The sequence below is a fragment of the Taudactylus pleione genome, unplaced genomic scaffold (genome assembly GCF_031769625.1).
Source record: "Taudactylus pleione unplaced genomic scaffold, aTauple2 ptg000373l, whole genome shotgun sequence".
In the NCBI taxonomy this organism is placed as follows: Eukaryota; Metazoa; Chordata; class Amphibia; order Anura; family Myobatrachidae; genus Taudactylus; species Taudactylus pleione.
In genome coordinates, this window is record NW_028284774.1 from 3898557 (window position 1) to 3924888 (window position 26332).

The window sequence follows — 26332 nt, forward strand, 5'->3', positions numbered from 1 at the left end:
ATCCTTTGATGATCTTATTGTTTCTTAATCAGAAAAATTATGTAAGTGGCACTGTTTGTCATACACTGTGTAGAATCAAAAAATAGGGAAATAATAAGGATAATGGAAATTTAAAGTGTCAAAATAGTCGCTAATTTGTTTCTCCAAATTCTGTGATACAAAAGGCATATTCTATTCAGTCAGAATATCCAATAATTCTCAGGCTTAACTTTGATAACGAACTCAAGACGGTTATCACATGTTAAGACCTAGTGTGAACAGTGTTTTCAGGAGGAAAATCCATTTAAGCTCATCCATATTGATTTTTTTTTTAATAGTCTCCTCCGCTCCCATTCTGTTGAACTTGTTTAATCCCTATGAATTTTAAACCTTTCAGATTGCACCCATGTTTGGTTATTAAATGGTTGGATAGGTCGTGAGTCTCCAGTCCTTTTTTCACATTCCTTATAGAGGTTGAGTCTCCCATATCCAAAATGCTTGGGACCAGGGGTATTTTGGATATCGGAATATTTCGTATTTTGGAATATTTGCATACCATAATGAAATATCTTGGGAATGGTACCCAAATCTAAATACAGAATGCATTTATGTTTTATATACACTATAAACAAACAGCCTGCACGGAATTTTATACAATATTTTCAATAAATTTGTGGCTTAAACAAAGTTTGTGTACATACATGAAATTAATTTAGGTTTCATATACTCCTTATACACAGAGCCTGAAGGTAATTTTATACTAGTTTTTTTTTTTTATATATAATTTTGTGCTTTAAACAAAGTTTGTGTACATTGATCCATCAAAAAACAAAGGTTTTACTATCTCAGTCATGCTAAAAAAAATTCTGTTTTTCGGAATATTTGGATATGGGAGACTCAACCTGTATATGTTCAGCCGTCCTGATGTTTAACTTTCTGATCGTACACCCTAGATATTGGTAGCCATATGGGCACTCTGCTGTATAGATAATCCCTGTGCTGTTGCATGTGATCCATTCCTTATACATGTACCACAGTTGTAAAATCCTTTCAAAGGTGGATTTTTCCGATGTTGGTCTGTATCTGGACAGATTTTTGGATATGATTAGTTGTAATTTTGCTCTTGAGGTCTTGCGCTTCCTGTATGTGGTATATACTCAAGGAAGAGGGAAAGGGAAAGATCGTCGCACTGACCATAAGTGAATTTAAACACAAATATATAAATTGTTATAACAAACCGCTATTCCTATTATATATTCTACTAATAGTAAATATTTTTCTTTGTAGCGGTGGTGCTCACTAGAGTTATGATAAATAGGTATAAAAAAGGGGGATAGAAAGGAACTCTGTCTTGTGAGCACTCAATTTATGTAATGGAATAGTACTAAAAATTTACTTTTAATGTACAATATTAAAATCAACAAAGAATGACAAGAAAAATTAAAGTTTGAGCCAATAATGATTATAATACACTATTCCTTATCAATGTACACACTTAAATATATCACTATTATTATATCTAAATGGTATGTTCAATGCTGTCCCCCAAATTTTTTTTAGATATATATTCATAGATAAGTGATAGAAACGCGTACAAAAAGAATTCCCCTTGCCTTTTGATAATGACGAAGTGTTACCCAGTAAATAATATAAATTCAAACATAAATAAAGATCATTAGACTTCAATAAATGTTCTAAATTATTTATTTTGTATAGAAGGGAAATCCAGGTGCAAGGACGAAGGATGGTCAGGGTATAGAAGCTGTTAATTCCTGATTCTGCTACTCCTCACCCAGAACTAAGTCCGTCTATGAGGAGTGAGTGACCATAAAAAACGGGTTGCCCTTAGAAACAACAGGATAACAGTGATTTTTCTCAGGTGTTCGTTTCTGCTTTTGTCGGTCTTACTTATTAAGCATTCGACCCTCAATGAGAGAATTACTAATCCTGAGGTAGTCCGCAGTTTAATAGAGGGACAGAAAGCAAGATTCAGCATACATATGAGCACAGATTTTCTGTATCGCACAATAACCATCCATCTATGCTTTTAGAAAAACATACTAGCATGAACCACATTCTAATGATGAATCTCCCTACAAACTGATGCAGAATTATAATAAACATTACTGTTTCTAAGTGTGAGCTGATCTGTTACATTTAACAGGAAACACACATAATAGGTCCTAGAAAAAAAGTAGCAGAACATACATCTGAGTAAATTCAGAAAATAAAAAATATATAATAATAAAATCCTGTAGCGGTTTCATAAATAGTGTAAAGGGACAACCTAATTCGAATATATCACACATAATATTGTGTATTGCCCAACTGTATTTATAAGTGTTACTGCAAGGGTATATTCCAAGAAATTATTCTCAGTAACAACTCTTAGTTATAACTATAAGCCACAATTGCATCAGATACCTGCTGTTATATTGCAGTTGGTACATTCAGTATACAAATAAATCAGTTGATGAATGAAATGAAAATGAACTAGAGTAATAGGTTTGATACGTTCTGTATTCAGAGAACATTAGCGAATAAATAAAGTGAGCTGTATAACCCTAATGGGTCTGGAATTAACAGCTTCTATACCCTGACCGTCCTTCCACCTGGATTTCCCTTCTATACAAAATAAATAAGTTAGAAAATGTATTGAAGTCTAATAATCTTTATTTATGATGTTTAAATTTATATTATTTACTGGGTAACACTTCGTCATTGTCAAAAGGCAAGGGGAATTCTTTTTGTACGCGTCTCTATCACTTATCTATGAATATATAACAAAAAAAAATTTTGGGATAGAATTGAACATACCATTTAGATATAATAATAGTGATATATTTAAGCATGTACATTGATAAGGAAGAGTGTATTATTATTGTATAATCATTATTGTCTCAAACTTAAATTTTTCTTGTCATTCTTTGTTGATTTTAATATTGTACATTAAAAGTAAATTTTTAATACTATTCTATTACATAAATAGTGCTCACAAAACAGAGTTCCTTTCTATCCCCCTTTTTTTTGCTTCCTGTAGGGGTTTACTTGGAAGTGTGTAGGACATAGTTTATCCTCCAACAATATGTGCCAATGCCTTAAAGATTTTTTGAAGTTTTGATGCATCCCTACTGTATTGCGTGATGAAATCTTTCTTTTTTTTGTTCTTATTTTGTGTTCTTACTACACCCGACCATTCTCTGTTATTCTTCCCAAACACCCTAGATTGAGCGCAACAAGCTTCCTTATTACATATCATCACACACTTGCCCCAGACCCATCCTTGGAGGAAAACATACATCTAAAAATAAGAAAATTTACATTTCTGTGCAAATCTACCTAATCACCAATTCTATCAACACGTCCCCACTGAACATTGTTTATATGAGAACACCCTGTTACGCCCTTCATTTGCAAGTGGAGATGCAACTGAAATGCGTACGACTCTGCATAGTCGTACACTCAGTTCCACAGCATGCACACATCAAAAACTCTCCAGATACTGAACCACTTTTTTTTTTTTTTTTTTTTTTTTTTTTTACAATAGCAAATAGTAAGATGCTCAAGTAACACAATATCCACGTAGACACTTTAGCACAACGTACATAGGGTACCTGCAGGGTTGAAAATACCAGTTTGACTCTCCTGGTTGTATCCACTTAAAATAACTTCCTCTCCTGTCCCTGGACTGTACGGTTGTAGCCCTGTGCCTCTTATGCCTACATAAAATGCTGACTGGGTTACAGGCACCCCTAATAACCAAAGATAGTAACCTTCCACTGTAATTTCTCCCAATCCTGTGATAACTTGTTTCTTTGTAGATAATTCACTCACGGACAGAAATCATTGTAAATTGCATATGGTATATTTTAACTTTTAGCATATACAGTACGAGTATGGCTTATGGGACTTGTCCAGGCTAAGACTCTGAAAACCTTTCTGTAACCTGAGGGTGTTTAAACTGTTGAAATAGGAATTTAGTCATCCGGAACAGATGTGCAACTACTATGTTTTTCACTACAAAGCAGTTTAACTTCCTACAACTGAGGCAATCCTGCATCTGCCATATGCTACCGGCCTTTCTGCTGTGCACCAAATACTGTGATTTCCCTGAAAAATACACATTTGTTCCACCTGCCGTGGTGGTTTCTTCATGTCTGTCATTTTACATTCTTGTACTGAATCATTAACTCTATGGTTGATCCCAGTGTCACACATTGTATTATTTCTCTGAACATATACATTGAATCATTACTGTATCTCCTTGTATGTTTTCACACAAAGCGGAATCCTGTAATGAGGCTGGACGATGGTTTGGGAGGGGGTACCGCAGAGGATATATATTAGCGGCGTATTAAAATTACCTGTTTTAACATTTAGAAATGTTTAGAAATTATCTGCATGCTTTTTTTCAAACCTTTTATTACATTTTTGTTTTGCGTGTGGTCACATAGGATGTTTTCATTGTGTAAACGTATAGAATAAATCTGTTGGATGTTTCTGTTGTGTGGCGCATGGAATGTTTCTGTTGTGCGGCACATGGGATGTTTCTGCTGTTGTGCAACATATGGGATGGTTCTGGTGTTGTCTCACGTATGGCATATTTCTGCTGTTGTGCGGCTTATGGGATGGTTCTGTTGTTGTGCGGCGTATGGGATGGTTCTGTTGTTGTGCGGCGTATGGGATGGTTCTGTTGTGCGGTGTATGGGATGGTTCTGTTGTTGTGCGGCGTATGGGATGGTTCTGTTGTTGTGCGGCGTATGGGATGGTTCTGTTGTGCGGTGTATGGGATGGTTCTGTTGTTGTGCGGCGTATGGGATGGTTCTGTTGTTGTGCGGCGTATGGGATGGTTCTGTTGTTGTGCGGCGTATGGGATGGTTCTGTTGTTGTGCGGCGTATGGGATGGTTCTGTTGTTGTGCGGCGTATGGGATGGTTCTGTTGTTGTGCGGCGTATGGGATGGTTCTGCTGTTGTGCGGCGTATGGGATGGTTCTGTTGTTGTGCGGCGTATGGGATGGTTCTGTTGTTGTGCGGCGTATGGGATGGTTCTGTTGTTGTGCGGCGTATGGGATGGTTCTGTTGTTGTGCGGCGTATGGGATGGTTCTGTTGTTGTGCGGCGTATGGGATGGTTCTGTTGTTGTGCGGCGTATGGGATGGTTCTGTTGTTGTGCGGCGTATGGGATGGTTCTGTTGTTGTGCGGCGTATGGGATGGTTCTGTTGTTGTGCGGCGTATGGGATGGTTCTGTTGTTGTGCGGCGTATGGGATGGTTCTGTTGTTGTGCGGCGTATGGGATGGTTCTGTTGTTGTGCGGCGTATGGGATGGTTCTGTTGTTGTGCGGCGTATGGGATGGTTCTGTTATTGTGCGGCGTATGGGATGGTTCTGTTGTTGTGCGGCGTATGGGATGGTTCAGTTGTTGTGCGGCGTATGGGATGGTTCAGTTGTTTCAGTTGTTGTGCGGGGTATTGGATGGTTCTGTTGTTGTGCGGCGTATGGGATGGTTCAGTTGTTGTGCGGCGTATGGGATGGTTCAGTTGTTGTGCGGCGATGTATGGGATGAAATAGAAAATGACTACTATTTTGTTGTTTTCTAAAATGCAACCCTTACTGACACTTTTGAACATCTCACAAATTGAAAATCTTGCAGAATAGTTTTTTGCAGAATAGATGTCTATGGACGTCCTGGAAGGTCACCTCTACCTATATCTACTGCTGTACTTTGAAAAAAAAAGATGTAGAGGTGCTAAAACAACAACAATAAAACATATGCCACAATCCTCCAAATAGTACAGTTTGTGGTGGTATGGCTCTTTAGCAAACAAGTGGTGGAAGCAGGGATGGACAGTCTGATTAAGTTCTGATCCGTGGTCTCGAGTATTTGCCCTATCTGACCCTACCTTCAGGCCTACCTGCAGTGGTTGTATTGTTTCCTCTGAAGCACCTGTTCAGCTACCTCTCGATGTCTCCGGCGTGTATTGGTGGTTGCGGCAAGGATGGCGCGCTCGGTGATGTCATCAGAAGCCGCTGGGACCTGGCAGTCTGGACTTTGGTATTACCGCTTGTGCACTGATCACAGTACTGTTCCTCTACTTTCCTCCAACGTGTTTCACACCTCTGGAGTGCTTTCTTAAGGATAGTTTGACGCTTCTAGGATTTGTTTAGAGAAGTGGGTTGACCTGTCAGGATGAGTATGGCTAAATATTATGGTATGAACCCAGAATTGCTGGGTAACTTGTGGCCCAGAGACTGCTTGGGATTCTTAAGTAAAATAAAAAATTATCCCCCATTTTTGGCCTCAACAGAAGAGATTTCTCTTCCCTTTTCGGGGTTTGTACACTACTGAGCACACAGATTGTGCTGAGGTAACATACTACTGCTTGAGTATCGTAGTGAGCCGATATTGCAGTAGGAGATCTTTGCAGTCTTGCTGTTGCCTGCAAAGGTATCTACTGGACACTTTATGGAAGCTAAAAATCACATTTTCATCACTCGCATAGCTACTTAATCCCTTTTTGGCCTTACTAGCTTAACAGACAGTGGCAGCAAAATAGCTTCATACACATGAAATCAATGGGATGTAAGAATAAACTCATATGTCTTTAAAAACAAAACCAAATGAATGGTTGACAGCTGAGCGGACAGTCGTTATTATTACCCAAACATACATACATGCATGCAATAAATATTTTATTGCAGTCTATTTGTATTATCTGGAGATGGACTATTCACCAACTGCTTGACGGCTCGAATACATTAAATCATGCAAACAAATCTTTTGTGTAATATTTATGGCACCAGTATATTGCTTTTAATAACACGGTAGATTGTGATACTCCTATCAGCTTTATGTTAAATAGATCTTTGTAGACGATTGTGGATGTTTGAAGACAAAACTATAGCAACTGCATGTAAACTACAATACTGGAATTGTTTTATATAAAAGAGATACTAAAGACATTAACGTAATTCCAATACTAGAATAGTTTTATATAAAAGAAATACTAATGATATTTCTGAATACATTGTTTCAATTTTAACAATCGCATCATTATTATATTCTTCCTAAAAACAACAAGTCATTACCATGCACAACACCTTACAATTTTAATTTGTCAGAAATTTGTAATCTGGACGGCTGAAGACAAACTTTTGTGAAACTCTTGCAAAAAGATAGTGATTTTAGACCTACCCCTATATGATATTAATTCTGCCACCTACTTGTTACTGTACAGCAACTCCGCTGCTATACATCACCAGCTCTGACATTCAGCATATAGAGATAATAGGCATGTCTAATACATGGACAGTTGTAAGTTACACGGGATAGCCATTACATCCAGTTATCAGTAAGCAGCCAATATACATTTGTTGTAATTAATTCATTTGTCAGTTTATTGAGAAATCATTGTAACAGAATTCTCATAGTTTTGTTTTTCCTTCCATTTCCCAGTAAGTTTCTTGTTTAGTTTCTTTCTGTGGTTGCTGAGATGTGTGTCTGGGAGTCAGTACTTGGTGCCAGTGGGGTTTGCAATCTCTTGTATGATCTGCAATGGTGTACTCTGATGTGACGCTGCTGTACATGTGCTCCACTTTTTCATTCTGATATCCTTGTCTCCAAGTGTACAGACCTAACCACACTGTGATCTCACCACCCCAGGACTTCCTCTCTACCCTTCCTGATCCCTTTCCTATTGCTGAAATGCTTTGTAAGCTCCATCTCCATTTGGCTGAATCGTTAAACCAAATTGAATCTTATTTTTTTTTTCTTTCCCTAATATCCAAAGTATTGATCTTTTTCTATGACCATTCCATCCTTCTGGTTACAATGGGTATGCTATCTTTATGAGTAAGACATTGGTGGTTATATAATAGGAAACACATCCTTTTGAAGTCAGTTAGCCACAATCATACATCCTTGAATATTTAAGTCAGTCTGCTGAAATGTTACAGCACTACTCATGCCAGGATTTTGCTGTATGCTACCTGCAAATATCAGCGATCTGCGGTTATTTTATTCTTCTAGCTATGTCAAAAATGAAATAATTTCTGAGTAGAGTTTTAAAAACGTACAATAAAAGACTAATGGTGGTAATTGCTTAATTTTAATTATCTCAGAATTCTGTTTTCTTTGGCTGAAGTTTTTTATTAGAACGATTAATGTTGCAATAGATTCCTGGCTGTTCTTATTTGTCTGCTCAGCACAGCCATATAAGTTGTGTGTGTACACTATTATGGCAGTGCAAGGACAGGGATATATCTATGAATACACATTGACTCCTCAGTGTCAGACCTGCATTTTTATCTGCTTATATCCACAGCCTAACTATGTGAACAATATTTAGAGGATCTATTTACGCCTATCTGGATTTTCACTGACAGTCAAGGGGGCATGGAGTCCAATAAGGGGTGTTTTATCACAGGACGACATGGGTTTAGTCTCCTTGCCATCCTTCCCTCACCACACACTGTGCCAGACAACTGCTAATATTTTTGGAAAAATTGTGTTGCTGGTGCCATTTTTCCAAATTTTTTCCAATTGTGTTGCCGCTGCCAGCTTGCCAAAAGGTAAGTATAGACATTGGGTACAGTGTGACTGGTATGAGCCCTCATGACTCAAAGGCATGTGTGCACACCGTGCACCAATTATAGATATGCCATTGAGTCTAAAGGGCCCCACACACTGAGCAATATAGCGGGCGATCTGATGGATTGGAACGATATCGCTGTTATATTGTTCCGTGTGTGGGTATGATATCGGCCAGTGTGCGCTCTCGTGGGATCGTTCATCGCTCCTCCAGATATTTCATGCTGCACAAGAGATCTGGAGAAGCGATGTACCATCCCATGCAGCGCTGTGTGGGGGGGAGGGCGGCATGCCAAGCAGCGGATCGCTCAGTGTGTGGGGACCGTCCGTTATGTCGGCCGTTGCATCACCGGCTACACATCGTACCGTGTGTAGCCAGCTTAAGGAAGCTCTGGTTTCACCAGTGCCCCCACTGCCGTCGGTATTAAAATGCTTTAAACTGTGTACACACTGTGCCAGTGGATCAGCCGACACAATGGCCGATCAGGTAAGCTATACAGACTTGTTGATTGGCCACTCGATGTGTGTTCCCTGACATCACAACTGGGCAGGCATTTGAAATAATGGCCGATATATCGCCCAGTGTGCACCCAGTATAAATTTGCATCTAATAAGTTAGACCTAGTGGTGCTGGGATTATGCTACCGACCAGTACATTGTCTGTAATGTGCTTGTTGACATTCTGACTGCATCCCGTTCTCTATGATTTAGGTGAAGATCTGAACACATTTTAAGGTCACATTTATACAGAAATTCAGGAAATTCTTAAGCGCTCACAAACTCTCTAGTACCACAATTTATTTTAGAGAGCCTATATTCCAAATAATATTGTCATGTGAAAGACAGGACGTGCCTTTTATTGTGTGACACATACCCTATAGCTGTCCTCTTCCTGCCAACCACAAAACAATATGAGACCATTTGCCCAGTATCACAGCTTGTGTGGTCAGCATCATATACAATGGCTGGATGTTGAATTATAACAGTGGGGGTTTAAAATTACCTTCAGTACAATGTTTTAGTGAAGACTCATTGGTTCCCCTTAATTTGCTCAAATTCATGTTATAGTGCAGTTATATCACTAAAGAGAGAGTTTTTTATATGTGATCACTAAATCAAGTCACATGTATCTAACAGTGAAATAGACGTGTTCTTGGTGTGTTAACAGCGTCTGAAAAGTACTGTAACGTTCCTGCAGTTGCTCAGACTGTGATAGAATGCAAAGTTCTGATTCGTTCTCTGTGGTTATTGATCCACTCCATCCCAGGAGTTCTCTCTATTCATATTTCATGTGCCCACTGGCTGTTGGTGAAGTTGATGAAATAATAATTTCCGAAATCTTGCTGAGAGATTTATGTTCTCTAAAACCTTGGTTTTGAATTGAATGTGAAGTCAGATTGCATTTGCCACTGAAGAGATGTAAAACCGTGCTCTCCCAGATTTCAGTTATTTATGTCAACTTTACATTTTGCTTGTTATAAGCTTATTTTTTTTATTATGTAGTGCCCCATATCTGTAACTGGCAGCATACAATTTTCATCTCATGTACAGTATATGTCATTTAAAATTGCAAAAAAAAGCAATATATTGATATTCTCTTTTTGCTTAGATCCATTTAATAACTCTGTAATTTTATATACTTGTAATACAAGCACTTCATATGCTCATGTTGGGGCTGATGGAAAGTGAAATGCAAGTCAGCCGTAAGTGCTCCTGCATTGCGTGCAAGGTACTAAATGTGTATATTCACCTGTATGCAGAATTGGGCGCATATTTGCTATTGAACCTCCCATATCCGTACATTTGTCTTGATGCCAAGAGCCGTTGCACCAGCCATGTCCTTGGTGCAAAAGATTCTTCTGAAGACCAGCCTAGCCTGCAGTTCTGTTGTCTGATCATTCCTAGGTGAGACTGCCCCGTTACAGTACAGTTACACTCTATCATTTGCAAGTGGCGTTGCGTACAACTCTGCATCACCTGTATTTGTGTAAGCCATTAATGGATTGCGTGCAGTGTGAAAACGCACAACTATGCTCCACACATGTATGCATGTTCAACTTCCCATTGTGCTTAGTACATATGTGCCAGACGTAATGTTTTGCCTTTCTTCTCTACATGAGATTGTCTGCCGTAGTTTTGAATCTCTCTTTCAATTAGATCAGACATACTGTACTGGCAGATGACTATGCCCCATGTTGCATTCTGAAAGGGCAATAATGCAATTTTACTATAGATAGTATGGCTGTAAGAGCATTATGGGGAGAAAATTAAAAGTGAATACATGCATACAATTGGACTGATGGCGGTGCTGTTGTTCTGTTCGCCTTGGACATTAATGTGTGGCCAAGTCATATAAGATTGGCTAGAGCACAGTTAGCAAAGTATATGATGACCACATATACAATAAGCATACCTCCCAATGGTCCGGAATTCAGCAGGGTAGTCCTGCTGTTCCACCCGTGAGCCACAGTGTCCCGCTGGCGGGGGGAGCACTCTGTCTCCATGCCTGTGCATAGCAAAGCAGTAGTGAATGGTTGCGCACTGTGCCAGGAGATGCTGCTACTGGAGTGCTGGTCAAGCCCCTCAGCGTGATGAGATTGGAAGCGTGATGCGCAGACAAGTCCCCAATAATATGCACACCTGTGGGTGTGTGGCCTTGCGCTTCATGAGGTCACGCCCATTTTTTGAGAATTCCATGTTTGAGCATAAATGTAAAAATGATAAATAAGCATGTTATTAAATACATTCACAGCTTATGCTGACCAACAGGTTAAGTTAGACTGTTGGTGTAAGATCAGTATATTGATTCAAATCTGTGATTTACAGAAATATGACATTGAGCAACTTGTGAACTGTAACTGGAGTGTTTTGTGGTGAGGTAAAATGTAGCTTTGCCTTTTTCAGTGGGGATAAAATAGAAAGATGCAAAGCAACATGAGAAGAACAGAAAGTATCTGCTTATGAAGTCTTATAGGGGCTGAAGCAGAAGTGAACGTATGCCCATTTGAAGAGCATATATAGGTGATTTTGCTCTACGCGTGCTCCAGAACTGGGCTCACACAAGTACGGGCAATGTAAGGTCGTACGCATTTCAGTCGCAGCTACAGTAACAACTAAAGAGGCTTAACTGGCTGTTCTCACTCACGTAGGCCAAGTTCAATGAGGACATGTGGACAGAATTGTAGGCTGTGCAGAGTTGGCGTAATTGTATTGCGCATGTTTTCAGGCATGTCATGTGCACTTGGTAAAGGCTGCTGCAAGTGTGCGCTGATCAGTGGCAGCAAGCCGAGCATACAGATAGGGGCCGGGGGCACCAAGAGGCATACAGGTGAATATCGGGCCTGTAATCCAACTAGTGAAGTCAAGTGTGTAAAATGCCTATTAAGCCTGTTCCATGCGGAAAAAAAAAGTAGCTGCATTTTGTGCAGTGAATTGCGATGTGACAATGACATAGATTGGGTACTAAGTTGAATAACTATATAATGTCTGTCTCCCTGTTTCAGGCTGTTACCGACAATGCCTCTACACAAGGACTCCCAGCAGAACCCACTCTACGCCCAATTCGTTTCGAAGCTCTTACAGGAATTGCACTTTCATGGTGAAGACCTCGAATGCCTGAAAAAAAAGTTTGCCAGCAATACATTGTCATTATCTTCAATGTAATGATGCATAAACCAGTATTAAGGTTTCTACCTATCATATAATGGGGCCCAGACATCAGGCAGTTATCAGGGAAATTCCCTGTTCTGCCGATGTCAGGGTCGGTGCATCGGTAAAACCCAATATGTTGGACAATCCTGATTCGCTGATTCCAACCCATAAATGATCGGGATCGTCGGGTCTGGGATTTTTAACATACTGTAATTTGCAGATTCCATGACTGATCGCGGATTATCAATGTCCACCAATCTGTTATTTTTGATCTCCGGTTATAGAATAGGTGCCGGCAGATGTTTTGCCCGCATAACACAATTAAACATTTTGAAAAAAGAATTCTTAATCTTTTAACCTTTTTAGTTTTGTGTATTTATTTTGTTACCTTAAGAGAAATAAGTAAATAATAAATAGCCTATTTAATTATATGTACAGTAATATGACAAATATAGTACACCTTCCTTTATATATGTGTTTTTACATATCAGGACGTAATTAAGAATCATCTAGTCCTCATCATATCCTAAATTTTTATCTAATGTGTGACAACCCAGGACTTATCTTATTTTGTCATTATTTATTCAACAAGTCAACATGAAGAAGCCATGTCTGAAAAAGTAAGTGAACCCTTTCTATGTTTTTATTTATCAAGAAGTTAATTTAATCCAGGTGCTGCTAAATCAATGGCGCTTTATTATGTGACCACCACGAAGTGCTACTGCGTCTGTATAATGCAGAACCTTATGCAGTTCTACTGCAGTGTTCAGGTTTGTGTTAAATTTGGATCCACTCTTGGGTGCAGCGCCATCGGCATATCTGATCTACTGTTGACTGGTTGGTTCTGGGCTTTAGGAGATCCGGATTGCAGATCACACATAACACAAAACATCCCTTGTAGAGTACCTAGAGGCACTATAGATGGCAGTAAAAGATAAAATAATTGAGATCAATCATTTCTCTCAGAATATATGTATTTTAGCGTAAATCAAATTAGAATTTGCAGCTTCAAATTAGAAAGTAGTGGTACCTCATCTGTATGGAAAAACAGCAATTGGAAAGACACAAACAAAAATAAAAAGAAGAAAGCGGCATAAATGTAATTGATACAAAATACATGTGTTAATCCAGAACCATTAAACATGTAAGTAGTCAATAGGCAAAATGCAAAATGTATATGTATATAACAATAAAATAAAAAGATATTATGCTTAATTATAAATAAATAGCCAGAGTATGCCCAGCTCTGGGGCTTATTAAACATCAACACACAATACAAATGATGCTTATACATTAAAATATATACAAACAGTATGAAAACCAATAATAATCACAGGTTTATAAAAACTTAAACAATACTTGCAGGGATCATGTATTCTCTTGTTCACTCTAATCTCAGGTTAGATTGATCAAATATTCTAAGTGGAGTCCATGCTGTTCCTTGAAACAAGGCAGATAAAGCGAATTCTAATGTGTTCAGTACATAGAGTAGTTATACAATGAAGGACAAGTCCCTCTTAATTCATAAACTTCTCTGAGGAATCTGTGTAAATGAGAAAATAAGGATTGACTCTCAGTATAGATGTCCTGCAGGTCGTCGTAGCTAAAACTAATGGGGCTCATTTAAATTCATCATGCTGCTTGGTTCGACAGTTGCCAGATAAGTTGGAGAATGCCAGTTCTCGCGACTTAACTTGGGTGTTTAGTCGCGGGAACCGTCATTCTCTGACTAAAGTACCAGCCACACGGCCGGCACTCTTGTCGGATTTTTCCTTGCACCCTCAGGGACGTGCGAGAAGAAATCCTTTAGTCGGACCAAACAGCGTGGTGAATAAAATAGCTCTTGGAGCTCCCTCCCGGGGATATTCAACATCGCGCTGAATTGAATCAAGATCATAGTGTAAGTATAGTCAGAAGAGTAACTCAGATCATGGCAGGCAGCAAGAAAAATGTAGTTCCTACAGCAGGGGTGGAGAACCTTTTTTTCTGCCGAGGGCCATTTTGATATATATAACATCATTTGCGGGCCCTGTGCAGGCCATGCCCCCTCCGTGTGATGTCACACGGGGTGTGGCCACAATCGCCGGTGATTACAGTAATGCCCAGAGCATCCTAAGGATGCTCTGGGGAGCTGTGAGGGCAGCGGTGTGACCATCTGAAGCATCGTAATGACGCACCAGGTGGCACTGCTGCATATATTCCTGCTGCAGGGTGCCATTCTAGGCACCCTGCTAGCCAGATAAGGCTAGCAGAAAAAAACTCAGAGGGCCAGACCAAATGATTCTGCGGGCCTTATACGGCCCCAGGGGATCGGTATGACTGACTGCCGGACCTGTGTCCGGTGGTTCATATCCCGACGCCGGAAGACCGGCAACAATTCCGATGCCTATCATTAGGTTGGCATTTCGACCGTCGGCTACCTGACTGCATCCTGGCTCCAGGGCCTGAGGTTCCCCATCCCTGCCCTACAGAATACCAGTTTGTGTCTAACTGTAAGCTAAATGGAAGAAGTGCATTGTCAAGGAATGCTGTATATATTTATAAAATATATATTTCACTACAATAGACAGATATTAAATCAATTAAATTAAATGAATATTGTAGAAACCGGCTATAAACAATCACCTTCAGGCAGTGTATTCTATGATTGAAACTTGTGGCCACAGGATACTAATGAAATGAGCATGCTTTAATATGATTATGCAGTAACATGAGGCCTATGGTGATATCATGCTGGGAATAGCAGTCACTTATAGTGTCACAGTACTCTCTTAAATTAAGTTTTTGCAAAGCAGCAATAAAAAAAGGAGAAATATATTTGTAGACATCAAAGTTCTGGATAAATTGTAGAGATGAACCACAGTCCCCAGCAGTGGATCACTGTTATGTATGACACTAACGACAACTTTTTTATTTTTATTTCCTGTGTCTAGTCAAGCACTTAAGTGAACCACACACACAAACCATTTATCAGGACTCCTAAACAGGGAGTTGGCAAGTTATAATTCCAGTTATTTAAAGGCCCATACATGAAGACAATTGTTTCCAGATGAAGAGTTTCAGCCATCTTAGTTGAGACTAAGACACCTTTGCTATACTGACCTCTATGGCTGGGGGAACTTACCTATCTGATATGATCTCCACTTGATTCCTGACACTGTGATTTGTGGGTTGTATGACGCATGGTGGCCCAGAGAATAAGGATGTAGTATACTTGCACCATGCAGAGCAAATGGATGGCGAGTCCATTGTGAAACATGTTAACATCACCAAGGACAAAATGGGTTCTAGTCAATAGATCTACATTAAAAAGGTTGACAATGTCTATATAGACACCACATAATAGACAGTCAATAGATCGACAGGGACAAAAGGTTGAGAAACTAAAGGTCAACATGGATGAAGATAGACTGGTACAAAAAGTTGACTGTTTTTTTTCTGGTTGGTTAAGGTTAGGTTCTAGGGTGGACGGTTTGTGTTAGGCACCAGGATGGATCATTACAGTTAGGCACTTACCGGTGGGTTAGGGTTAGGCACCAAGGGGATGGTTAGGGTTAGGCTGAAGATTAGAATCACAAAAAAAACATGTTGACCATTTTTGTGTAGACCTTTTAACCCTGTTGATGTTTTGTACCTATCTTTCTTCAAATCATGTCAACCTTTTGTCCCTGTCAACCTATTGGCTGTCTACCATGTGGGGTTTATTTAGACATTGTCTTTTTCATGTAGATCTATTAGATAATTTCATATGTATTTTGTCTGGGTTTGGTATAAAAGAAGCAATTGTTGCTGCTCATCAGTCTGGAAAGGGTTAGAAGACCAATTTCATCCAATGTGATGTCCATCACTGTGCAGTGATCAGGATTATTTACAAGTGAAGACCGATGCAATTGCCCCAGCAGTGGGCTTCACAGCAAAAAGATCAGAGTGTATAATGATGAGAGAAATGACACAGAATCCAAAAGCTACAGTGGATATAAAAAGTCTTCACAACCTTATTAATAGAGGGGTTAGACCCGTTAAAAATTAGAGGAATTTAAGGCGGAATGATGGTGTCCATAGCTATGGGGAGCAAAAGGAATGGGACATATATTAAAAGAACTAGACCCACTAGGGAAAGAATCGATTAAAGAATCGATATGAAGCGCTACAAAATCTCAAATCACCCCATCTAACTATACGTACACCAAGATGGAGAAATGAAAGACAAAATAGTAAGAGGGGAGGATGTGGAAGATTCATATAGGAGATCCCCCAAATTAAAACCATTTTTTTAGGGAACAGATACAGGTTCCAAAATTGCCCAAATCGAAACTAACCAAAATCAAGATGGTCAGTAAAAAGATTAAGAGACTGAGAACTAGAGGAACAAGGTGAAAGGGAAGAAAATCCACACAAAAAATGTATAGGTAAATTAACAGGAAAGGGAATTTTTAATCTGTCTTCAAGGAGAGAAAAAACTTCTAGAAAACGGCCTCAACTTTGCCCCACCATCTAAACCAAATTTATTCAACCTTTTTGTTGATTTAAACAGATTTGTTTGTACCCTAAGTAGGAAACTATAATTTGCTTTAAAATCTATGAATAGGAGAGGAGAGATAGTGACCCCTATCATCCTGGATAAAACAGATGATGAGCCGTTGTCTATACTACACTCTCTAGCAGATGAGTCTATAGAGGGGGAGGAAACAAAATTGATTTATGATACGAAAGAAATAGGTACAAACAGAGTTAAAATAAAATCTGATTTTTATCCACTACAATATAGGGGACCCTTTTGTCAAAAGCTTTTATAAAAGCACTATGGAAGAGTTTAGGAAAATGTCCGATAAGGCTGATAAGAGTACAGAGCAGCACAATTTGGATAATAAGGAAAGGTTGGTTCTTCGGAATCTGTCTAGTGAGCCTAATATTACAATTAAACAAGCAGATAAAGGGGGAGATTGTGATCTTTGACACTACCGATTATGTAAAAGAGACATAAAGACAATTAAATAATTAAAAATTCTATAAGAATCTATCTGAGAACCCCACCAACCGATTCCAAATTGAGCTTAAACAACTCCTCGAACGAGCCCTGACAGTGGGCACAATACCCAGAGAAACTTATTTTTTATTTTCAGCACATTCAGTTTTACCCACCTTTTTATTATTTATCAAAAATTCACAATTCACTTATTTGTCCACCGGGGAGACCTATTATTTCGAGAGTGGGTTCCATGACCAATAACTTGTCATTCTTTGTGGCCAGTTCCATACAGAAATATGAGAAAAATCTTAGATCCTCTATCAAGGATACAACACATTTCCTGCAATTGATCAAGAATGTTAAATGGAAATCAAGTTGGGGGGCATGACCATGTGGCAGCATGTAGCTGGACGTGTTCTCTAGGGTTCTCCAACTGAACATCCTGCATCCCCTATCCTGCGACCATAGGGCTGACTCTGGTGGGTGACTTGCCCTCCCCTGGGATCCAGGCTTCCGGTGGTCCGGTCTGTGGGCGCCAGGGACAAAGGAGAGACGCGGGCGTCGTCAGTGAAGTCTCCTGCAGTGGTGCTACTGAGGTCAGACTGCTAGCACTGACACATCGCGGACAGTGGTGCCTTGACTGCTCTGGTGCGCTTCCTGAGTGGCCCTTTGCTGTGATCCTGCTTGCCTGGTCGGTGTGGTCTGCCCTGACTCACTGGCTGTTTGGTGCTTTCCTGTGGAGGTGGCAGCCATTGTTAATGTAAAATCCTGCTGCTGTGCTCCCTTCTTCTCAAAAGCCCCCTGCTGGAGTACTGTGAAATTGCATACTGCATAACCCTTTCACTGCCAGAATGGGTAAATCAGGCCATGCTGCTGCAGCAGCTGCTAGACCGGGGCGTTTCTCCAGATCATCTACTCCTCAGCCCCCTTCCAGTGATGATTCCAGGGGTCCCCCCTCGCCGGCTAAAGATGCTCAGCCACCTCATCAAGACTCCCAGCCTCAGGCTCCCTCCTCCTCAACACCTGAAGTGACCCTTCAACAGGTCCTGGAGGCAGTCAATTCAAGTGAGCAGAGCCTGTCTGATAAGATAGGGAAAGTACAGTCTGATTTGTCCTTTGTACGCCGGGATTTGCAACGAGTCCGTGAGAGAGTTGGGGAAGCTGAAACTCTCATCTCCACTTGGAGGATGTACAAGCTCCTTTGAAAACGCAAGTAGCCGCCCTGAGCTCCCAACTCTCTTCTATGCAGCATAAAATGGCCGATATAGAGGGCCGGCTGAGACGCAATAATGTTCGCTTTGTTGGCTTGCCAGAAAAGGAGGAAGGATCGTCCCCTGAGGCCTTTTTGGAAAATTGGCTTGTGGATACGTTTGGTCGGGATTCCTTCTCGACTCAGTTTGCAGTGGAAAGGGCGCATAGAGTTCCTGCTAGACCAATGATTCCTGGAGCCCCTCCGCACACCTTCATAGCAAAATTCTTGCATTACTTTGACTGTGACTCTGTGCTCCGCATGGCTAGGATAAAGGGTCCACTGGAATGTAACGGGGTGAAAGTATCTGTGTTTCCAGATTTTGCCGCTGATGTGCAGAAAGATAGGGCTAAATTCATACCTGTCAAAAGACGTCTTCGTGAAATTAATATACAGTATGACATGCCTAAACTGAGGGTTGTGGTAGATGGAGAATCAACATTTTTTGTTACCCCTCGTGAGGCTGCAGCATGGCTATATCGCAGGGCACCGGGCGCCAGACAGTTGGCTCCTGATTGATATGTTTAATTTTGAACGCTCGCAGCCGGGCTACTTTTTCTTCCTATATGCGAGGCTGTTTGCTCTATTATATTGTAGGTGCACAGTTATTTCTATTTTGTACCTATTCGGATGACGCTACCTGTTGCATAGATATATGTAAATTACAACAGCTTTCTTCATATTCATATATATGTTTATATTAGATTATATTATGTTAAATAGTACTGCACTGGATCAAGGGAAATTATATACTATGTTCTATTGATCTTAAATATGTTGGAGAGCCCCATTGCTTTGGTGGCTTTGATCTCTATTTGCTTCGCCACTTAGCTGGGTTATACGGCATAGTGGGTAGCTAAGGTTAGGTTCTAGTTTGGGATTAGGTATACCAACATTTGGGGTGGTATATAGGGAGGGGGGAGGTTGTTGGGGTTATATAATGTTTAGTTATATACGGTATCTTTTATTTTTGCCTGCATTGTATCACTTTTTGCATAATCAATGTATTTTAGATGGAGGGTCTGATATGGACCTGATGGTATTTTTGGTAAATACATTTAACATTTTTGTCAATGCTGAATCTATTGGCATGGTGCTAATGACAAGATCAAGCGGTCATTAATTTTTAGACTCATTAAACAATATTGTCCGGATATTGTTTGCCTGACGGAAACCCACTTGGTGGGAAGCAGAATCCTATCATTAGAAACGCCCTTGGGTGGGCTGGGCATATCACGCCTCCCACACCACATCCTCTAAGGGGGTATCAGTACTCATAAACATAAATGTGCCTTTTATACTGAACAGAGTCCAAACTGATATGTATGGGAGATTTGTACTCTTAGACTGTAAAATTTATTCTACTCCGCTTTTCTTGTTAGCAGTTTATATTCCTCCTCCGTTTAGCTATGATGTACTTAAATTGGCTACTGGATTTATTGCTGACTCCCCTAGTACTCATGTTATATGCCTGGGGGACTTTAACAACATTATGAACGGGTGCTTGGACAGGTTGCGGCAGACACCCATTAATCAGGGGTTGACTGACACTAGCTTTGCAAGATTTATTGAGGGCTTAGGTTGGATTGATGCCTGGCATAAAAAGCACCTTGCAGTACGCCAACTCTCATGTTTCTCCTCGTATAACTTTTTCAAGGATTGATATGGCACTGGTTTCATCCGATCTGGTTCCCATGATAGGTAAAATTGAATACATGACCAGAGGGGTGTCAGACCACTCTCCGTTGATACTGAGTTTGGATTTAGGTGGGCCGAGAGGACAGAAATTCTGGAAGCTACATCCCTCTTGGTTGACGCAGATGGGGACCGGGTCTGAGCTTGAGGCATTATGGTCGGGCTATTTTGGAGACAACATAGGGTCTGCTAGGTCTGACATGATTTGGGATTCATTTAAAGCTTTAATGAGAGGGACTTTATTGAAAAGGGTTGCCGAAATTAAAAAATATTATAGGAGCAGGGAGGTAGAGTTGGAATGCACTTGTATAAATTCTGAACTACAATTCTTACAAGATGGGCTTGATGTTTCTAGAATCAAATGGTTGGCTGCTCAGGAGGCTTGGTCTGCCCAATTAACAGAACTAATCGTCAGTTCCAATTTCGTGCTAATTCCCATTACATGTATGCTGATAAAGCAGGTAGCCTTCTAGCAAGATTGGTCTAGTCCACCAGACCTGTTAATACCATTTCAGAGATTGTGGGAGGGGATGGCGGTGTGGTTACGTCCATCTCTGGTATAGCTGATATTTTCCTATCATTCTACAAGGACGTCTATAAATCCCATTTGTCATGTAATTTGGAAGAGTTACGTGCATATATTACATCAATTGAGTTGCAAAGCCTTTCCTCAGAGGCTAGGGCCTTTCTTGATGCTCCACTGACTGCAGAGGAGGTAGGGGGGGCCATCGATTTTTTTTCCCTGGGGGTAAGGTGCCGGGTACAGATGGCATCCCATTAGAGGTCTACAAAAAACATGCTAAAGTATTTGTCCCTAAACTATTAGAGCTATATAATGACCTGTTTGAATTTAATTCTCTTCCACCATCCATATCAGAGGCCCTAATTATTGTATTATTAAAACCAGACAAGGACCCCAGGTTCCCGGACTCGTACCGTCCTATTTCTTTGATACCAACGGACATAAAAATTCTTGCCAAAATTCTGTCTTTAAGACTAAATCAGGTCATCACCTCTTTGGTCCACTCGGATCAATCCGGCTTTATGCCGGGCAAATCCACTTCTATAAATGTGAGGCGCCTGTTTACTCATGTTCAGGCCTCTCATGGGGACGAGTCCTCCTCAGTCATTGTGTCTTTGGACGCAGCTAAGGCTTTTGATTCTGTGGAGTGGCCGTTCCTGTGGGAGGTCATGAAATGTATGGGTTTTGGACCAGTGTATTTGCAGTGGGTTCAGTTATTATACTATAGGCCAGTTGCTAAGATCTCTGTCAATGGATTTATCTCCTCTCCTTTCTTATTAGAAAGGGGCACAAGGCAGGGCTGCCCACTGTCCCCGGTCCTTTTTGCGTTGGCAATTGAGCCTTTTGCTTGTGTATTAAGTTCACATCCTAAGATTGTAGGTCTTAAGATAGGCACCAGAAACGATACTGTGGCTTTATACGCTGATGATCTGCTGTTATTTTTAACCAATTATATAGAGGCTATGCCTATAGTTTTACAGGTTATTAATATATTTGGTGTTTATTCTGGGTTCAAAATTAATTGGAATAAATCCTATATCCTTCTTCTTAGATGACAACCACCTGTACTTCCTCCCATACCTCTTCCCCTGCGATGGGTATCCCAATTTAAATATTTTGGCGTCTCCCCGCTTGACTTTATAAGCCTCAATCTGGATCCACTATTTGACTACCTAAAAGTCAGAATTAAAATTTGGAGTAAGCTGCCCCTCACGGTTACAGGCAGGATAAACCTAATAAACATGATAGTACAAACTAAGTGTATATACTTCAACAGTCCCCAGTGTTTATTCCAGCCTCAGGATTCAGTAAACTGGACAACATGCTATCTTCCTTGATATGGGTGAACAGGCGACCTCGAGTTAGACTTTAAATACTGATGAGACCTAAGTCTGCCGGTGGGTTAGCGCTCCCTAATTTTCGACTATACTATTACATGACACAACTAACGTATGTGAGAGAATGGCTTCAAGATAACTCCCCTAATGCATTACACTCACTGTTGGTGTCTCAGGCCTCCCCTGGTCACACACCCTTACAGGTCTTGTTGATTGACAGGGTTAATAAACCTCTTCCCCAGATACTAATACAGACTGTCAAGTTCTGGCGGGCTACCATTAATATCATGCACTCTTCTGGACTGGATCCTGATGTACCCTTATGGAACTCCAGGGCATTATCTGAATCAAGCTCACTTGAGGTTAGACAAGTGTGGGGCACCAAAGGTATTAACTCACTGGGTCAGTTATATGACAGTTCTACACTTAAATCCTTTATTCGATTACAGGAGGAGTTTTTCTTACCGAGAATTCATTTTTACAGATATCTGCAACTGCGGCATGCCCTCAGTGTTCAGTTTGGTGCTAGTCCACCTGATATTCAGCCTTTTCCCATCTAGACAGTACTCACTTCATTGGGTCCCCGTAGGTCTTTGTCCTTTATTTATTCATACCTGTCGTCTTTTCAACATGAATCCAGGCTACTTGATCTTAAAGGAAAATGGGAGGCAGGTGTGGGCTTAATAGATGACAGAGACTGGGATATGGCTTTGAGTATTCCCCGAATCTCCACTGCCTCCGTGAGATTCCAGCAAATCCAGCTATATATCTTGCATAGAGTCTATCTAACTCCAACTAGGCTGGTGAAATTTGGGGGCCTTGCCTCTAATGTTTGTCCAAGATGCCGGATGGCTGTTGGTACATTCTGGCACTTACTCTGGGAGTGCCTTACAGTTCAGACATTTTGGCGCAGGGTTATACAGGTTCTTTCCAACATTGGGATTCTAGTGTTTACTCTAGCTCCGGCAGCAGGCAGGGCGCTGGAGCTAGAGAGGGCAACATTGTGCGCGTGCCCGAAAAGGGGGTGTGGTCATGAAAAGGGGGCGTGTCTATAAGATGCGTCCCCTTGTCGTCATACTTGGGGGCGTGCCCGGCGCTTACGGACATGCCGGGCAGCCCCCAAGCGCTGCAGAAAGGGAGAATAGATGGCGGGCGCATGCGCCCGGCGTCTATTCTCCGGCGGTGACCGGGTCACCGCATGTTTCTCCACCCGCGGGACACTGCGTCCCGTGGGTGAGAACGGCACCCGCAGGCTGTGAGGGCAGGGCGCTTTTTGCCCTCTTCCTGGAGGGCAGGGTGCTTTTTGCCCTCCAGAAGGAGGGCATGGCGCCGCGCCCCGCTAAAACAGCCTAGCGGGAACGCTAGGATTCAAGCCCCTCTCCTCACCCCGTTGGTATGCTGTTTGGGTGTTCTGGACGATACCACTCTTGATAAATATGAAAGGCAGTTGGTTATCAACTTGTGTATTTTAGCTAAAGTCAGCATAGCTCGCAAGTGGTTGGCCTTTCAGGGTCCGGACTTCCATGCTTGGCTGGTGCTGGTTCGCACCACTGCCAGACAAGAGAAATATCTGTATTTAACTCGAAAGGCTGAATTTAAATATGACCGTATTTGGGGTAGTTGTTACAGGTCCAGTTATGCTCTCCCTGAAGTGTAATGGCTAATAGTTGTTTAAAAGATTGTATGATTTACTGCAGACTTGGGAGAAGCTCCTCCTCTCGCTCTTATTTTATTATTATTTATTTTTTATGTATACAATATATAAGATACCATTTTTTCTATAATAAAAGTAGGTTTTGTTTACCATAGGATATGGTTGTGTGTATTAAATAATATGGTGGAATAGATTTCCTAATTGTGATATTGTATTAGAATATTTTGTGTTTAGGACTGAGTGGTACCAATTGGATATGTTTGTAATATATGCAACATTTTTATAAAGTTGAGATGATGTTTAAAATTTGAAGACATGTTAGGGTTATTTAAAATACTAAATATTTCTGTACCATATTACGGTGTAAATATACCCTTATTTGATACGACAATGTATATGTTTTTTACTGAAATATGCAATTATTATTGTTACTGTTTGTATTGAGTGTTGATTTTGTGAAAACTCCAATAAAAAAAAAAATACTCAATTTAAAAAAAAAAAAATGGAAATCAAGTTACTTGTTTGTAACCTGTGATGTTAAATCGTTGTATGCAAATATTGATCATAAGACCGGAATCAAAGTGGTAGAATTTTATCTATCAATGGATCAATCAGTCACAGAGAATGAGAAGGATTTTGTTTTACAGGCTATGAGTTTTATTTTATATCAAAATTATTTTGTTTTTAATTCACAATTTTTTTCTGCAAACACGGGGGACTGCCATGGGGACCAGGTTCGCCCCAGCTATGCAAACCTATTCATGGGTAGGTTCAAGGACCAATGTGTGGGGGAGCAGGAATTATTCCATTATGGAGGCCTTTTCTAGACAGGTGAACAGTCATTTTTAAAACAAGGCTTTACTAACGAGATATTAGAGTTCTGAAAGGAATAAGCGATATCGATAGAGCATATTTAATTGGTTTTGCATAGACAACAAAGAAATAAATCCTTTTTTGGGGCACTCTTTACGTAGATAAATCTATGATATGATTGTAGATATTAAAACTTAAAAAAGGAAGAAATAACAGCGCTGTGAAACACCTGTTACCAATAATTAGAATAACCAGCTATGTCAAAAAATTGTGATCAATTTAATAAGTTCAAAAATATTCTAAAATAAATACATCATTGGCCACTAAAACACATATACAATGTATAATAAAAATATGTAACACTGTAATGAACAGTTACAATTTATAGAGACACCATATCTGAATGTATCAATAAGTAACAATCTGCTTATGTTTAGAAAGCAGTGATATTGACTTCAAATAGCTCATTAATCATTCGCTGTGCATTTAAGAGAGAGATATTGCGGTCTTATACATGGAGAATTCAAGTCTATTGACTAGTTATATATGCTTAAAGTCCAGAACAAATGTATGAATCAAAATGTTCCGTATTGTGCAAAAAATGCCAAATTCCAGTGGCTTTGTAGCGTGAGCCTTTTACTTTTCCCGGCTCATGTGAGCCCGTATAGCGGGAATAATTAATGCGCACCACAATGAGCTGTAAAGTACCTCACATGTAATGCAGATGGTCGGTGGCGGATACCGGACTCCGTCTACCTAGTAGCCGCATGTGGTCTCCAAACCCTGTCCCAATCTGTGTGTGCACGGCAGGCACCTTCTTTCAGTGTGGTGTCGTAGATTAGCGCCACAGCCGGCGACAGCTGCTGATGGAGAGAGAAACGCTGGCGTGCTGCTGCCTCGGGCTCAGAGAATTATGCTTCCCAGCGCTTCAGTGTGGTGTCGGAGATAGCCGCCACAGCCGGCGTCAGCCGCTGATGGAGAGAATCACTGGCGTGCTGCTACCTCGGGCTCAGAGAATTATATGTCCTGGCCCTTGGAGTTGAAGGATAGTAAGTCTCTCAAATGTGATAGTGGTGATGGCCGCTGATGCAATGCCCTGACGCGTTTCATCCCATCGGGATTTCCTCAGAGGGGGTGTGTCCACAGTGATCTCTATTCACTCTTTAAATACAAAGTTCAAATTGTGGACACCTGTATGTAGTTTAATCAATTAACTAGATAGAAATACTGACATAGCTATACTTGTAATAGGATATAAAACCTCTCTCTTTAGAACAATAAAAAAACATATATTTATATCATACATATTGGTTTGATTATTTATTCCTACATATGGTACTCCAATTGCATATCCCCTGCATTTGTATTAGGTGTTAAACACTTATTGAATGCACGTATACAATATCAAACCCACATATAAAAAAAACCATTATGCACAATGCAAATATGAAAATAAAAATAAATTTAAGATCCCAAAAATTCTTAAAAATTATTATTATATAGCAAAAAAGGAAGTCTTATCTAAATTCTATTATACTATTTAATTGTTGAATTAGGTAAGAAGAATACAACTTTAAACTCCTATGTTTTCAAATATTTTAAACTTTTGTATATATAATGCTTAATACCTCTTCATATATCATATTTATGTATCAATTTATCAGATCTCATGTGAGCATCTAGAAGTGCACAAATTTTTAAAGCTATAATCTGCTTTTTATATACATATAAATCGATTACCGTTCATACATAGATGAAAAGATGTCATATGTGTGCCCCTGACTATAAACTTAAAACCTTTAGTCACACAAGTAAGACTTAGACACTCATTTTAGACATAATGTATGTCAAAATATACATCTGAATATAAATAAAT

At 40.2% G+C, this 26332-nt stretch overlaps 1 protein-coding gene across 1 annotated transcript in view; it reads left to right on the top strand.

The window, feature by feature from the left end:
- RPAP2 (RNA polymerase II associated protein 2) overlaps nucleotides 1-12573 on the top strand; it is a 93009-nt gene extending 80436 nt beyond the window's left edge. Inside the window, exon 12 of the mRNA XM_088444877.1 lies at nucleotides 12069-12573. Coding sequence (XP_088301003.1) covers nucleotides 12069-12228 — 160 coding nt within the window. The 3' untranslated portion in view covers nucleotides 12229-12573. The remainder of the gene's footprint in view (nucleotides 1-12068) is intronic.
- The last annotated feature ends 13759 nt before the right edge of the window (nucleotides 12574-26332 follow it).